General features: G+C 36.5%; 1 protein-coding gene across 4 annotated transcripts in view; it reads left to right on the top strand.

Moving 5' to 3' along the window:
* LOC121315086 (hyccin-like) overlaps positions 1-14,461 on the top strand; it is a 47,597-nt gene extending 33,136 nt beyond the window's left edge. For 2 of the 4 annotated variants that reach the window (XM_041248986.1, XM_041248987.1), the window contains exons 5-11: positions 1,715-1,795; positions 3,115-3,230; positions 3,715-3,810; positions 6,220-6,336; positions 7,153-7,240; positions 7,880-8,039; positions 12,384-14,461. In XM_041248986.1, coding sequence (XP_041104920.1) covers positions 1,715-1,795; positions 3,115-3,230; positions 3,715-3,810; positions 6,220-6,336; positions 7,153-7,240; positions 7,880-8,039; positions 12,384-12,946 — 1,221 coding nt within the window. In that variant the 3' untranslated portion in view covers positions 12,947-14,461. Of the gene's footprint in view, positions 1-1,714; positions 1,796-3,114; positions 3,231-3,714; positions 3,811-6,219; positions 6,337-7,152; positions 7,241-7,879; positions 8,040-11,333; positions 11,621-12,027; positions 12,106-12,383 lie in introns of all 4 variants that reach the window. The other 2 variants (XR_005950199.1, XM_041248989.1) reach the window with 2 other exon arrangements.
* Positions 14,462-14,519: the final 58 nt, after the last annotated feature.

The following is a 14,519-nucleotide window of genomic DNA, read 5'->3' as shown; positions in this document are numbered from 1 at the left end:
TTTTAAATTCAGACACATCAGTCGTCTGTGATTTCATTACATTGTAGGTAAAGTTCGATTTGGATATCGTAAATGAACGTTTCATTTACGAATGTTCATTTGATTTTGTTTACAAGCCAGTCAATGAGAGGCGCTACAATTTCTTTCCCCATAGGAATGCTTTGTATGACTTCACAAACACACTTCTAATGGAAATACATCTAGATGTAATTTAGTAGTGTAATGAGGAAGTATTAGATAAATAAAACAATAGGTTTGCTTATCAGACAAATTTGATTATTATTCATTCTAATATACAGCAGTGATTGGGCAGATTTTTCTTTTTTCTTGAACAGGCATGCTTGAGACAGATTAGGTACTGCACAAACATAAAATAAAAGGGACCAATGTGTTTTTTTTTTTTTTTAGTGTTGTGACTTTTCCCAATTCCTGGTCTTAGGTAAAGCATGCTGCAGTTCACCTTCTTTTTGTTCTGTGCTGTATGCTATTTTTTTTTAAATGATTGCTGATTTTATTTGCGTCTCGCATCTATCAAAGCAAGGTCAGTGTGCACCGGATTTAATTTATCACTTGGCTCATGTTGCTGTGGTGTAGAATCCTGCGTGGTACATAAAGGAATGATCAGTTAGCTCAAAGCCCATCAAGTGGAAAAGTAGCAAAGGTTTTAAAAATCGCAAATTGTTTTTCTGCTCAAAAGAAAGACCTTCAAATTGTGTCACTCCTTTTGTTACCAGGAAATGGGGGGGAGGGTGGTGACAGGGTATTATTCTTGTTTCCATGGTAATTACTGGAAATGCATGTTAGTTCTCGCTGAGAATTTATAATAAACCATTGCAAGCGTAGTCAGGGTATTAAACTCAAAGTATTTAACGCTGCGTCATTTGAGTTTACTTGAAATGTGTCTGCTGGACAACATACTGGCCAAGTTACTCACAGGTGAAGCTTGGTTTTAATTTGGGTCATTGCTTTTGATGCTCTTTTAAAACTAATAATAAATTATACTTTTTTCTTTATGCATTAATTCAATAATTATGTTACTGTAGGCTATTATGTTCGCCACTCAAAACATCTCATTTAAAATAACTTGAGGAAGGACCAACATAAGGTAAAAGTTTTTGTTCTTTGCTGTTGCACATGGATCTGTTTAGCTTGTGGACCCTCAATGCACACCTGCTATTTTCAAACTACACGGGGAATGCGCCCAGGTTAGGCTTCTCGAATATCCACGGATTTTTTGTGTATCGTGCTACAGAGATGTTGTGAATCTACTGTATCATTTATAACTATACATATAATTACACCACTGTCTTTATACAGTGTGACGACTTAAAGTGAAGGACACAGTTACAGTCTTAGAAGATTTCCAACGAGGACCTTGGGTAATGTCAGGGAAATTTTAATGTGTGGCATTTTCTGTATGAACTTCTCTACCATGTGATTCTTCACGTACCACTGTTAAGATAAATGCCTGCTATTTGGAAAAGGAGTGTGATGTCCTAAACTCAAATTCTGCATCATCTCTGGAAAGGCATGAATGTGGCAAAGGCAAAGCAATTCCAAATGCTAATATTGGCAAATTTGGAAAATGTTTTTAACAGATCAGTTTTGTTTCGCAGCAATGGAATACTGTAGATTAAAAAAAAAAAATGAATACATAAAAGTTAACAAATGCAAAAAAAAAAAAGTATTCATATGCTTTATTTTTTGACACTAGGAAATAGTCGACAAAGATGGACAGAGCAAAGTGTTATCATTCACTATCCCTTCTCTGTTGAAGTCTTCTGTGTACCATGAGGTAGGTACCATGTCTCTTCTCCATTAAGCTCTCCTGTTTACTGTTATTATCATTGAAAGTCCAGAATTGGCCCCAAAAAAATTCTAATTGGTGCATCCCAAATCGCTTCTCCGGTTTACCAGCCTTCCCTTTTTAACCCTTTAGCTCTGGCAAACATTCAACCTGTTTGAGGTATGAGTTATACCCTTCTAAACATTTGAGACTCTGAGGGTTATTAGGAGATTAAGAGAGATTTCATTATTGTTAATATTTTGTAAATTTTTGAGTTGTATGTAAATCATTTTTTTCGGGGTTTTCGTTTTTTGATATACTATATGAAATTGGTGTGTTTGGTTACTTTCCAAAATGCTTGAGCTTTTTTTTTTTTTTCTGTCCAAAATATGTGTAGTGGTAACTCGACAGTATTTGCACACTTAAGTTGTACCTTCTTTCCTTTGCTGTCTTCCACAATGAAATCCTATGATCACGGGCACATTCTTCTGGGGTTTTTGTGTGGAGGCATTTTTGTACATTTCACCACAATTCTGTTTTAAATCCTTCGTATCTTAACTGTAATACAGATTTAAATCCTGCTAACAAGCCTCCATCCTGATTTTGTAATCTCGTTTTAAATCTTGCAAGCGGTCTCCAATAGAAATGTAGGAATGTGCTGTCACTCAGTAGTTGGGGCGGGTTTAAAGTATTCACAACGAATCAATGATAGATACAAGTCAGGAAGGCAGGACATTGCCCAGCAGCACTGGGAAATGTATTTATTATTCTTTTTGTAGTATGTTTTATTTTTTAATGGAAAAAGGGTAAGTCAACATTAGTTGATTAACCATTTCCACAGTTTATATTTGTCCTGATACACAAGCCAAAAGCCACGTTATGTTAGTCAGACCTCAAACAGGTTGAATGTTTACCAAAGCTAAAGGGTTAAGAGGCTTCTATCACAGTGGCAAGTATGGTGTAAATAATTTAGCACTTGCTCTTCCTGAGTAAAAGCATGCCTAAGCAGCTTGACATCCGAGATAAAAGATGTTTTAATGTCAATCTTTCTGCGCCACCTGAATTTATGATAAAATGTGTTAATCCCCTGAATACTTATTTTTTATATGTGTACGTTTATTGTCCCATTTTATATATGTGCTTTTAATCCTCTGTTGTTACTGTTTGTGCTGGGATTTTTTTTTATTTTAATATTCTTTTTATAAAAATGACATTTATCTTTGCACTTCTAATATAGAACCACTGGAATCAAGTTTTATTGATTTTTATAGAATACTGTGCTTGATTTGACTTGATTTTGTCTTTTTTTCAAAAAATTCCTTTCTTAGCCTTCTACGATTGGTTCTTTGACTCTCACAGAAGGGGCTTTAGCCAAACATGGCTTAAGCAGAGTTGTATACAGTGGGCCTCATCCACAGAGAGAGATCTTTACAGCACAGAACAGGTAATGCGACTGGTTAACTGGAACCCAAGTAGGTGTTCTCCTGTTTTCTTGTGACATGTATTTATAAGTCTATCTATCATGCAATTCATAGAGTTTTACAAGTGACTTTGCAAGAGCGTCTACCGGTCAGAGGAACATGTATGACATAGAAAATTGTGCTGCATGTCCTTAAGTATCGCCATTAGCACTCTGGAGAGGAACTTGGCTTCTCAGATCATTAATCATTGGGTTTTAATGTCCTGTTTGTAATAAACCCTAGAGATCTGCTGGTGGGTATCTTAATATGTTTGGATTGATTTTTTTTTTTTTTTTAAATTTCCAATAAAGGAAGCGTTATCAACGGCATTGCTTGTCCTTTGCATTAAAACTAAATATTTACATCTCTGGTATAACTTGAAACAAAATGATGTCCTTTAGCTTTATATAACAATGTATGGGTTGATAATAGTAGCATGAAGTAATATGCTCCTGTTTTCTTTGACAGGTTTGAAGTGTTGACGTTCCTTCTCCTGTGCTACAATGCTGCTTTAAGCTACATGGCGAGCGCTTCCTTGCAATCCCTCTGTCACCTGAGCACCGGGTGAGGTCGCAGTACTGGGAAAACATTTCTGAATCAAAATATTCACAATAGAGTCATGCTGGGACGAAAAAGGAGTTTTCATGTTCAGATATCAAGATTCAGACACGTGTTCAGATTCATTTGTAAAACTTTATCAAAGCCCAGGACTTGTGTTTCAGTACAGCGACTGAAGGGATCCGGCAATTTTCGGACAACCCCCCGCCCCCTCCATAACAATTCTAATAGTGTTATTTTTATGCAAGATTGGGATATGTGCTAAACTCAAAACTTCTTATTACATGAGTAAAGGGAGCGAGTCTATAACAACCATTTAGTATTTATTGTAAATATATATATATATATATATATATATATATATATATATATATATATATATATATATATATATATATATATATATATATATATAAAGCATTATAGTAGGTTTTAAATCTCAAAATTGTGTATTGTTTTTAAAACAACATTTTATATTTTTTACAAAACATATTTTACTGTAAAAATGTTGCGCTGTATAACAGACATCTGTTGTGCAAGTTGGGCCAGTGCTTGAAAACAGGAAACATTTTGGATTGACTAAACTCATCTGTATCATGTGGCAGTCAGAAACAGACCCTGATTGACTCCCTTCCCAAATCTGAAGAAGCACCAGTTGAGATTTACATATACTGTGACATTTGAATTGTTACACTAAAGAAAATGTAAGGATTTGTGCTTTACACATTTAATGTGTTCCATAAAGGAGTGGGCATGGCTTGTAAGCTGTGATTAGCTGTTCTCAACCTGGTATTGTATTGACACATTCATTGCTGTATACTTGAGATTTACTGTAGACACCTCTGCCTTTTCAGGGAGGTTATTTAGTTTTCACCAGTTAAAATGAATGGAAAAACAGTCTAAGTTGATCTGACTGGGAGTGATCACAGTGTTTAATCAAGTGCTTCACTGCTTGTACTGTCAAGAGCCATACCTCAGGTCTAATTAGCTCCCAGAACAGTAACTACAGCAATTACTCTTGTACAGAAAATAACCGTGTGTGTGGTAGGGAGTGCTTTTTATCTGTTTTTGTGTTTGAACTTTAATTGAAGTTGATTTGCTTTTCTTGGTAGTTGGTTCTAAGTGATCAGATGTGGCATACTGGAGACAGGGAAGATTATGTGGCATCCTTTTGACCCTCCAAATGGCAAGTGTGCTGTTCACTGTCCAAATGATTTTGTATTAATTATCCTGCTTTGCTAACTGTGGCTATCTGGATATAGAATATTGCATTTAATATTGTACCTCAGCTACAGCTTCACCTCCATGTTGTTGTTGATAGTTTTTAATTATCTTTACTGTTTGTCCTAATTTGACATGCTATTAATTATCAGTTGTTAACTGGTGATGTATTCCACATGGCAAGCTCCTCAATTCTGTGTAGTTTAACCTTGTTCTGTGTTGCATTAGTCTCACCCAAAGTGTTTAACTCACTGGTAATCACTAACCCGCAAGGCTAATCTGATATCCGCGATCTGAGCACTTGCATACTGTTTCTGTGTTGAAAAGTGCAATCTGGCTTCTTGACTGACTGCAAAAGAGCTGCTTTGACATAGGGGAGTATTTACCTTGTTGGTACAGTCTTTATGTGGCTAGAAAAATGCGTCATCTAGCAAACATATTGAATTGTAGTACTGTAAATCATCAGCTGTACATTTTTGGATTAGTGTAGTTCCACTTCTTTTGTTTTATCGGATTAGTTGAACCGTGTTGTCGGTATTCCAGTAAATCAGTTGATGAAGGTTAAACCTGAATAGTTTTTTTTTGTTGTGCATTTTGCACATATTTTAACCTTTCTTATTGCATGATGACTTTATATCATGCAGTTGTGATTAGCTGTCAGATTTAAGACTGTGTTTGATGCATTTAAGAAGCCTCCAGTTTTCCAATCTGCTCCTCCTGCGTGGGGAGGGGTCAGTTTCAGTAATTGATGCTCTGTTGACAAATCCTTAGTATTTTCATTTGTTTGATGTTAACTTGCTTGTTATTCTGTTCCATTATTCATTATTTTACTTCTCGCTGGAGTCAACAGTATAACTTAGTGCTGTTTGAATGTGTCTGGCAAGAGTGATCTTTGGCTAGCCACATGTATTTATATTTATGGATAACATAAAGCCATAGCAGAACATCTTTTTAAGATAAAATATCGATCATTCTTATTGCAAAGAGCATTCATTTATATCCCAGCAGTCCCTCTGGCTCTGTTTAGGTTTTCCACCAAAGCAACAACTGCACTTCATCAGAGCCTCTGCACAGCAATTGCATTATATAGCAGCGTATCCTCATGGGAACAAAGGCAGTTTGTATTGTGATTTTTATTTTTGGTTTTGTTTTATTTTTTACTGTATCTAAACTGTATGCTTGCTCTGTTTTCAGGATAAGCATTTGTGGGTATCCTAGACAGCTCCTGAGGAAGTACAGAGGTGTCAGCAACAGAATGCCAGTTTCTTCCGAGTTTCTTGTCCAGTTGATAACCAGCCTTTATTATGCTCTGTAAGTATGAGCTTTAGATTCGTACATTTACTTACGTTTTGTGTTGTAGGAATTTTGCAAGGGCATGGTGACTAACCTGTTAACTACTCTGTACATTACTTGCCATTGAAGTCCAAATTATGTTGACTTTAGGTCATATAGGGTTGGTTAACACAAGAAGTTTGTTGTCACAGTGTTGTATAACATTAACCAGGCTACAAACTGACTTTAAAAGCACTTTGACACATCTCCACAGAGCTAATTTGATATGATAGCATTTAAATTCTTTACACCTACAGTACTGATCTGATTCAGTTCTCTCCATCCCTTCCTTTGTTACCTCAACAGCAGAAAGTATTTATCACCCATTGTTATTAGTGGAAGCACCCATATGTCCGTACATGCATGTGTCAGACAGAGTTTTACATTTCTCTTGAACTGCTTATCCAGTTTCTAGATGCACATACCGAGATTGACTGTAGGTGTGATTGACTGAGCTACTTTTCCGAGATACTGACGGCTGTAGTTTAGTGTTCGCAGCCACTGATTTTTATGTTTTTTTGCTAAATCTAAATCCGGTGCCAGCTTGTTTCCTCATTGGTTGCATCCTTCAGGTTTTTTTTTTTTTTAACTAAAAGCGAAAAAGCTCAAAGCCTGAATTCTCATATTATGAATGGGCTCACCAGCTGTTAAAAACAAATATCCTACGGTCCTACAGACTGGAGAAACTTTCTCTTGTGGTTTTTTGAGGTTTTGTTCTAGAACAGATTTCACCCGGTAGACCTCCTGAATAGACTCTAAGTGTTAGTACTCTCATTCTCTTCTTGTATGTTGTAGCTATAATGGTGAATGGGATATGGCCAGTAAAGCACTGGATGATGTCTTATACAGAGCTCAGCTGGAGCTTTATCCAGAACCGTTGTTGGTGAGTATAGCTGTCTACACAGATCTGGGATTTATTGTTATATGTTTATTGAGCAGATTATTCTACTCTGTGTGCATGTACGTATGTATATGTGTGTATGTTTGTGTGTGTGTGTGTGTATATATATATATATATATATATATATATATATATATATATATATATATATATATATATATATATATAAACATTATAAATAAACATTATAAACATTAATATTATATATAATAATAATAATAATCTTTTTTTAGCATAGTGGACCACCATCACAAAGCACTTTACCAGATACAAGAACAGGGTGTGTGAACTATACAACTATACATATATATGCAGAGTCACTTACAACAACGTCTCACCTGAAAGATGAGAGGTTAAGTGACTTGCTGAGGGTCACACAATGAGTCCGTGGCTGAGCTGGGATTTGAACCACTGGACCACACAGCTTCATAAAAAAAGAGTGCGTGCGTGCGTGCGTGCGAAAACATATTTAAATGAATGCCAAATTGCAGTGTAGACTGTATTATGAACAACCTTACTGAACGTGGCACAGGTCCTTTCATTGTTTTACAATATTCTTGCTTTATTCAAGTATATGCTTTTAAGATGTTGCACCATGTTAAATATAGTATTTGTACACAGGTGGGAAATGCAATCAAGTCTTCCTTGCCTGGAGGTGCATTGAAATCAAATAAGGAGGGCACTCGGTGTATTCAGGTAGAAATGACTCCCACATCCTCGAGAATATCAAGAAATGCAGTGACCAGCTTGTCAATCAGAGGCCATCGGTGGAAGAGAAATGGTAAGCAGCATAACACAATTAAAGAATCTTCCAGGGTGGGTCTTCTCTCTTTACAACCACATGTATTTGACTTGTATCAGTCTCTATGTATATTCGAGGTTAGGGCATATTTTCTATAATTTGCATTTTAGACTGTCTTGTCAAACGGATGACTGTTTTTGGATTTTGGGATAGATTAGTTGAAAAAGATCTGATACTGGTATGGGGCTGTAAGGCATAGAGCTGTGCACAGCAGTTGTTCGATTCTCCATATTGAGCTCTTCACAGCATGAAGGTGCAGAACCCCTGATCAGGGTCATTGTTTTTGATTCCAAGTGAAATGATTGAAGAATCTACTGCTTGAATTTGTGCAGATTGGAGGTCAGCTGTCAGCACAAATTAAAGCAGTAATATTGCTTTGTGTTAGATTAAAAAAAAAAAAAAAAAGTTTTCACCTGTCAGTAGAAAAGTAAGCACTGTTGCGGATAACATGAAAACATTTGCACACAGTGTGCGCACACCCGCCTCTGATACTATTTTACACAGGCATCCAAAACCTCCTCCTTGTTAAGGCCAAGCTAATATTTTTACAACACTACTACTTCTTCCGCTCTCTTTCAGCTCCAGGATAGACTGTATTTGTTGCTGAGTGTAAGTAAAGTAACAGGTGCAAACAGTGCTGAGCTGTGAGTGCAGGAAAGCTCCTGAAAGCATAATATTGGTAATTGCTTTAGGATAAAGAGTAAGTTGGCTGACTTTAACTCAGTGTGACATACAGACTTTTTTTTTTTTTTTTAAACAAAAAATATTAGTTTTGAATCCATACTTATCCACTGAGTAGCTTTGTGAAGCCATTTGTTTTGTCCACAGAGACCAATTAGTTGTTACATACCAGACATGGAGAAAGACCATAAAAACAACAAAACAATGTTAGTCTACCGGTGACCAGAAGAGGTCAGTAAAGAGGTAAATAACACTATGTAACACAATTTTTGTTCCTGGGTAGTAAGTGTTATTTCCTAATTGCTTATGCCTCAAAAGTATAGAAAATGGCTATTATTCCCCACAAACTTTGCTTTGGTGACCAGGACAGTGATATTTCAAAATATCACTATTTCCAATCGGAAAATGGGCAAATGTGTGTCTTTTCGTTCACATAAAGTCAGAAAAAAACAACACATGAATCCAAATTAACATGTATTTATACTAAAGTAATACAAAGATGACTACAAAAGATTTAGAAGAGAGTCATTTTTCTCATTATACTGTAAATACAGTATAATCATAAATCTCTCAAAACTACTCACTTCTAAATCTTTTGTAGTCATTTTTGTATTACTTTAGTATAAATACATGTTAATTTGGATTCATGTGTTGTTTTTTTCTGACTTTATGTGAACGAAAAGACACAAATTAGGAAATAACACTTACTACCCAGGAACAAAAAAAAAAAAAAAATTGTTACACGGTGTAATCATAAAAGCTACGGTGCTGAAAAAGAAAACTCCAATGTTAAACATTTGGATGAGCTTTCAGTGCATTTGAAAAGTGACCTTGACACCTAAAGCGTCACAGCTAGAAAAAAAAAGTCTGATTTCATCATTGCGTTCTGTGTAACTGCTGCAGTGGTCTGTCAAGGGGTTGTGGAATATTATTTGCCACTGCCTCTGTGAGACCAAACACCAATTTAACCCTTTGTGTCCTGCATGCCACTGCAGTAATTTCTGATGCTACCGGGAATTTGTGTTTTGTATTTCTGACCTAACCAATTAGAACTGTAGGAGCTTTGTTTTATATGAAAGACGGTCACTGCACATCCTGGAATACATGAAGATAGTTATTATAAAGTTATTAATATGAGATGTCATGCCGTATCATAAAAAAAACAAAAAAACATGAATATAACAGTTTTGCCAAGTGGCGACCTCTATCGTGTCAGATAGACTTGAAGCATAATAAGATCTTTAAAGAAAATACATTGATGTACCATTTTTTCCCTTCCCCCTTTACTGTGTTAAACATGCCCTCCATTTAGGTAAATATACCAATTTAAATCAAGGCAATGTGATTTTTATGATTATGGGGGATTGTGAAATGTATGCAATTACAGAAAGTATGATTACATTTTTAACTAAACTAAAATGATGTACTGTATCACAACAGAGTGGAAAGTGGCCTATAGTCATTAGTAGACATTTATCGCACATTAGCTATTACATGACTGTCAGGATAGCATATTTGGTATACTTCACAAGTGGTGTCAGAATTGCAGTTCTCAAACGTTAGTCATTTACATAGACATTTTTTAGTGTAGATCTGTCGTCAAAACAAATCTTTAGAGTCAAGGTACATTCAGTTCCAGTCATCCAACAGAACCAATAGTATGTCTAACCTGAAGAGTGTATTTAATTGTACCCGTTATTGATATATATATATATATATATATATATATATATATATATATATATATATATATATATATATATATAATAAAAAAAGAATGATTTTTAGTTCAGTGGCTAACTGCGGTTAGACTTACTGGGTTAAAGAATATTGTGATGGATTCAGAAAGCTCAAAGACATATTTGTTTTATGGCATTAATCCTGGCACCTTATTTTTGTGTATGATTCATCAAGGCAGCTTAATGTCGTTCTTGTTGGTACAGTGACGTTGGGTAATGACTGTTTCATACTGAATCCTTTTTCTCTAAAATATGGTGCCAAAGATATAACAAATCCAGCCAATTATGGCAATAATACTGTGTAATAGTTTATGATATCTTCATTAATATATTGAGTTAGACCAGTTCTTCCCAACCCTGGTCCTGGAGGACCACCTACCCTGCTGGTTTTTGTTCCAATGAGCTCTAAATTACTTTATTGAACCTTTAATTTATGTAATAATTTGTTTAAATTGAACTTTTTAAATCATGTAACTTATAAAAAAGTTGGAGAATTCAAGTTCCTTATACAATTTTATGCTTAACTTGGAACCCCAACTGTTTTAAATAATTAAAAGGCTCTGATTAGGCAAATTATTAGTTCAGTTAAGTAATTGCAAGCTTGGTTGGAACAAAAACCAGCAGGGTAGGGGATCCTCCAGGACCAGGGTTGGGAAGAACTGAGTTAGACAATGAGTTTTAGTAGCTTTAAAAGAAGAAAGAAAAGCATTTCACCAGTCATCTCCATATTTCGTCATCAGCTTTTTATTTGCTTGTTTTTTTGTCTGGGTGTTGCTTTTGTTTCTTTTGTTTTTTGTTTTTCTCTTTTTCTTGTTTTCAGCCATCACGTTTTTGTTGTCATCTTCACTCCTAGATTCCTCTGAAAACAGTATTGACATCCCAGATTCAGGAGCCCTGTCCGTCCCCGAGATTAGTGTGACAGGCGTGTTGGGCGAGCGAGTCGGGAACGGGGAGACGCAGAGAAGCAGAGGAGAGGGGGAGGCGCAGGGGGGACAGGACTCAGGGGCTGACTCTAGAGCAGACAGCAAAGGCTTGGCTGAGGTCAGGAAGCAGAAGTCTTGCAGGAGAGTAATGGAGGATGGCGTTAACTCACCTGGCAGAGTCCAGTACTAGCTGAGTGCTGTCTAACAGCACCCAAAGGTACTTTGGATTGAGGGCAGTGTGTGAAGGGGAAGGGGAAGGGGAGGGGGGTCACACTTGTGCATGACACTGCAAAGCATCCCTTTGATTTCTGAGAAGTCAGCTTGATTGGACTATGCATGCTGTCATTGAGCATTTAACATTTGATCCTGAGCTGCATGCACTGCATCCATAAATAGGTCAGTTCTTCAGATTTGCTAAATACCAGAGTGAAAGTACAGTATTGATAGTTGTACGTTTACTTTCATCTTTTTATTCATTAATTCACAAAATCAGTTTTTTAACATTTTATTATTGGTAGGGATGTAGTTTTGGACAAAAAGTTTTCCAGTTTTAGGCTAATATTCCCTTTTATTACTCACATTTTTGTCTGGGTCCTTTGCTATGAAGCTCTCCTTATATTGTAGGTCCTTTCAAGCCACACTCAGGGGGTAGAAGGAAGAACCATCTGAGTGGAATGATAATTAACACTAAAATGAATCAAGGTTTCTCTAAATCTTTTTGACATTTGTTTGGTCTTGTTGCATTTGAACTTTCTGCATGTTAGCTCATTTGTGTATTGTATGTAAAGTACTTGGCTGCTGCTACTAATCTACACAGCATTGCATTCAGTAAATCCCTAAATGATGGGTAAGTAACAACTTATTTTTTAATACAACGGAAAGCTTAGACAAACATTCCTCAGCTGCACTAAATACACCTACTTGTGTAAGCCTAATTGGTGCTAAAACTTGTTGTTCAATCACATCCTTTCTGTTTTTAGATGCTGTGGATTTAACATCCCCAGAGGAACTGATGGAAATCTCCGAAATGGATGAAGGGTTTTGTTCCAGAGCAGCTTCAAACGCCAGTCCTCCTGTGATCATTATCAGCAGCAGCAGTGGGAAGACACCTGGGAAGAGCCAGCGAAAGTCTGGAAGCAGCAGGGCTGGGAAGGAGAGAGAGGCTAGTGTGGAGAGCTGCCGGGACCACTTGTCTCGCAAGCAGGCCCAGAGAGCCATGAGCGAGAACCTGGAGCTGCTGTCCTTGAAGAGGCTGACCTTGACGACTAGCCACTCCCTCCCCAAGCCAGGCAGCCTCAGTCTGGCCCGGGCCGCCACCGCTGTCTTTAGTAGATCCTTCGAGCAGGTCAGCAATGTCTTTGGGGCCAGCAGTCCTGCCAGCACAGGCAACACTACCTCAACCGAGGCCAACCGCTATTCGGCCTGCAGCCTTCAGGAGGAGAAGCTGGCCTATGTCTCAGAAAGAGCCGAGCTCTTGGGTCCAAGCTCCAGGTATAAGCAGCGCGCCCCCAACATCGGCATCCAGCTTTCCACAAACCTGTAATCATTTCTGTTGGAGGTCACAGAAGATTCTGGTCTTTTTATTCTGGTGTTAAAATCATGTTACAGCGGCTGTGGCTTCGGGTTCAATTTTAAGTGAAGAAAAAGTTTGGTTGCAGGCCTGTTTGTACTTCTGGTGCTGGATTAAAATGTTGGTAGTGTCACTGACTGACCAATAATGTTAAAAGTATGAGGGTGTTCATGCATTGTTGGACTAATGTTCAGTGGCTTCTTTGGAAGTATAACCCTTTTAAAATAAGTTCTGTGAATATTAAGAGGAACACAATGAATGGACCCCACTCCAACCCCAGCCTCGGCACTGAATATTACTGTTTGGATGATTAAAGATTTAGATTTGAAGTGTTTTTACTATATTGTTTATAAAAATTTAAAAAGTTAGACCACCGTAGAGATGAAGCTGATATAAATTGAATAAGAAAAACATTGTATAGGGATATGTTTTTAACAAAGTTTATGATTGACTAAAAATACAAACTTACCTGTACAGGTATGTGAATTTTTAAAAATAAAAACCATGTTTTTAAAAAGTACCAGACCTTGAAAAAAACATTTGGAAGAGAGGGGTGAAAGTCTACCGCTCAGTCAAAAAAAAAACACGACCCGTATTTCTCTTTGGATGTTTTTTATGGTGATAAACGTGTGGTGTGCAGTAGATTTTGTCTGGCCCTCTCCTCATTCACTTCCCTTTCTTTTGCACAAGAAAAAGGTAACCTGTCTGAAGATCATTAGTTTAGAAACCAAGAATCTGTTTATGTTTATAGCTGAAATCATTGTTTTTATAAGCAATACAATGTATTATTTTCACTTTGTGTCCTTCTTTTTTTTTATTCTGTTTTGTGTGTTTGATGTTTATTTATATTCGGGGCTTTAAATCTGATTCAAGTCAGCATGTTGAATATTCTGTCTGTATGTTGTTTCCAGTGCAGCAAGGGGAATTTACATCAGGACAGTATTGCTTGCCATGGCATTTTATTGATTTTTTTTTTTTTTGTGTTTGTAAATTGCACCCGCATGACTTGGGCTAGATCTGTGTGTTGGCCAAAAGTCCTGTCCTACTGATCCATTCTTAAAATGATTTTACACAGCAGAGTTTTTTCTTTTTAAATATAGCACATCGGTAGAATCGTATCCAAGTTAGTCTTGATTTTTCTTCCTGCTCTTTCTCAACATGTTTTTACCTTTTGTAATGATTTTCTAATCAAAATAAAAATCTGTGATACCTTTTTTTTTTTTTTTTTTTTTTACAGAATATACAGTTTTCAGACTGTTTTGGTAAATTAGTTTGCAAAACTAAATGTAGTAGATTGTTTAAACATTTCGTCAGTTAATGGAATAACGTCAATCAGCAGATGTTTCTTTTTGTTTTTTTCCTTGCAGTATGTGGGGATTTGATATATTGCTCGTGTGGATTGCACAGTTTATTGTACTAAAGTTTCTACCTGTCATCTGAAAATAACTATGGTTGCTACAATTTCACAATAAAAATATATATTTCAAACTTTTGGACTAGTCTATTATATAATCATGTCAAGTTGTGAGAAGTTATTTTGACACTA

Source organism: Polyodon spathula, chromosome 4, assembly GCF_017654505.1.
Source record: "Polyodon spathula isolate WHYD16114869_AA chromosome 4, ASM1765450v1, whole genome shotgun sequence".
In the NCBI taxonomy this organism is placed as follows: domain Eukaryota; kingdom Metazoa; phylum Chordata; class Actinopteri; order Acipenseriformes; family Polyodontidae; genus Polyodon; species Polyodon spathula.
The sequence above is the reverse complement of the archived record's forward strand: the minus strand, read 5'-3'. Positions and strand labels throughout refer to the sequence as shown.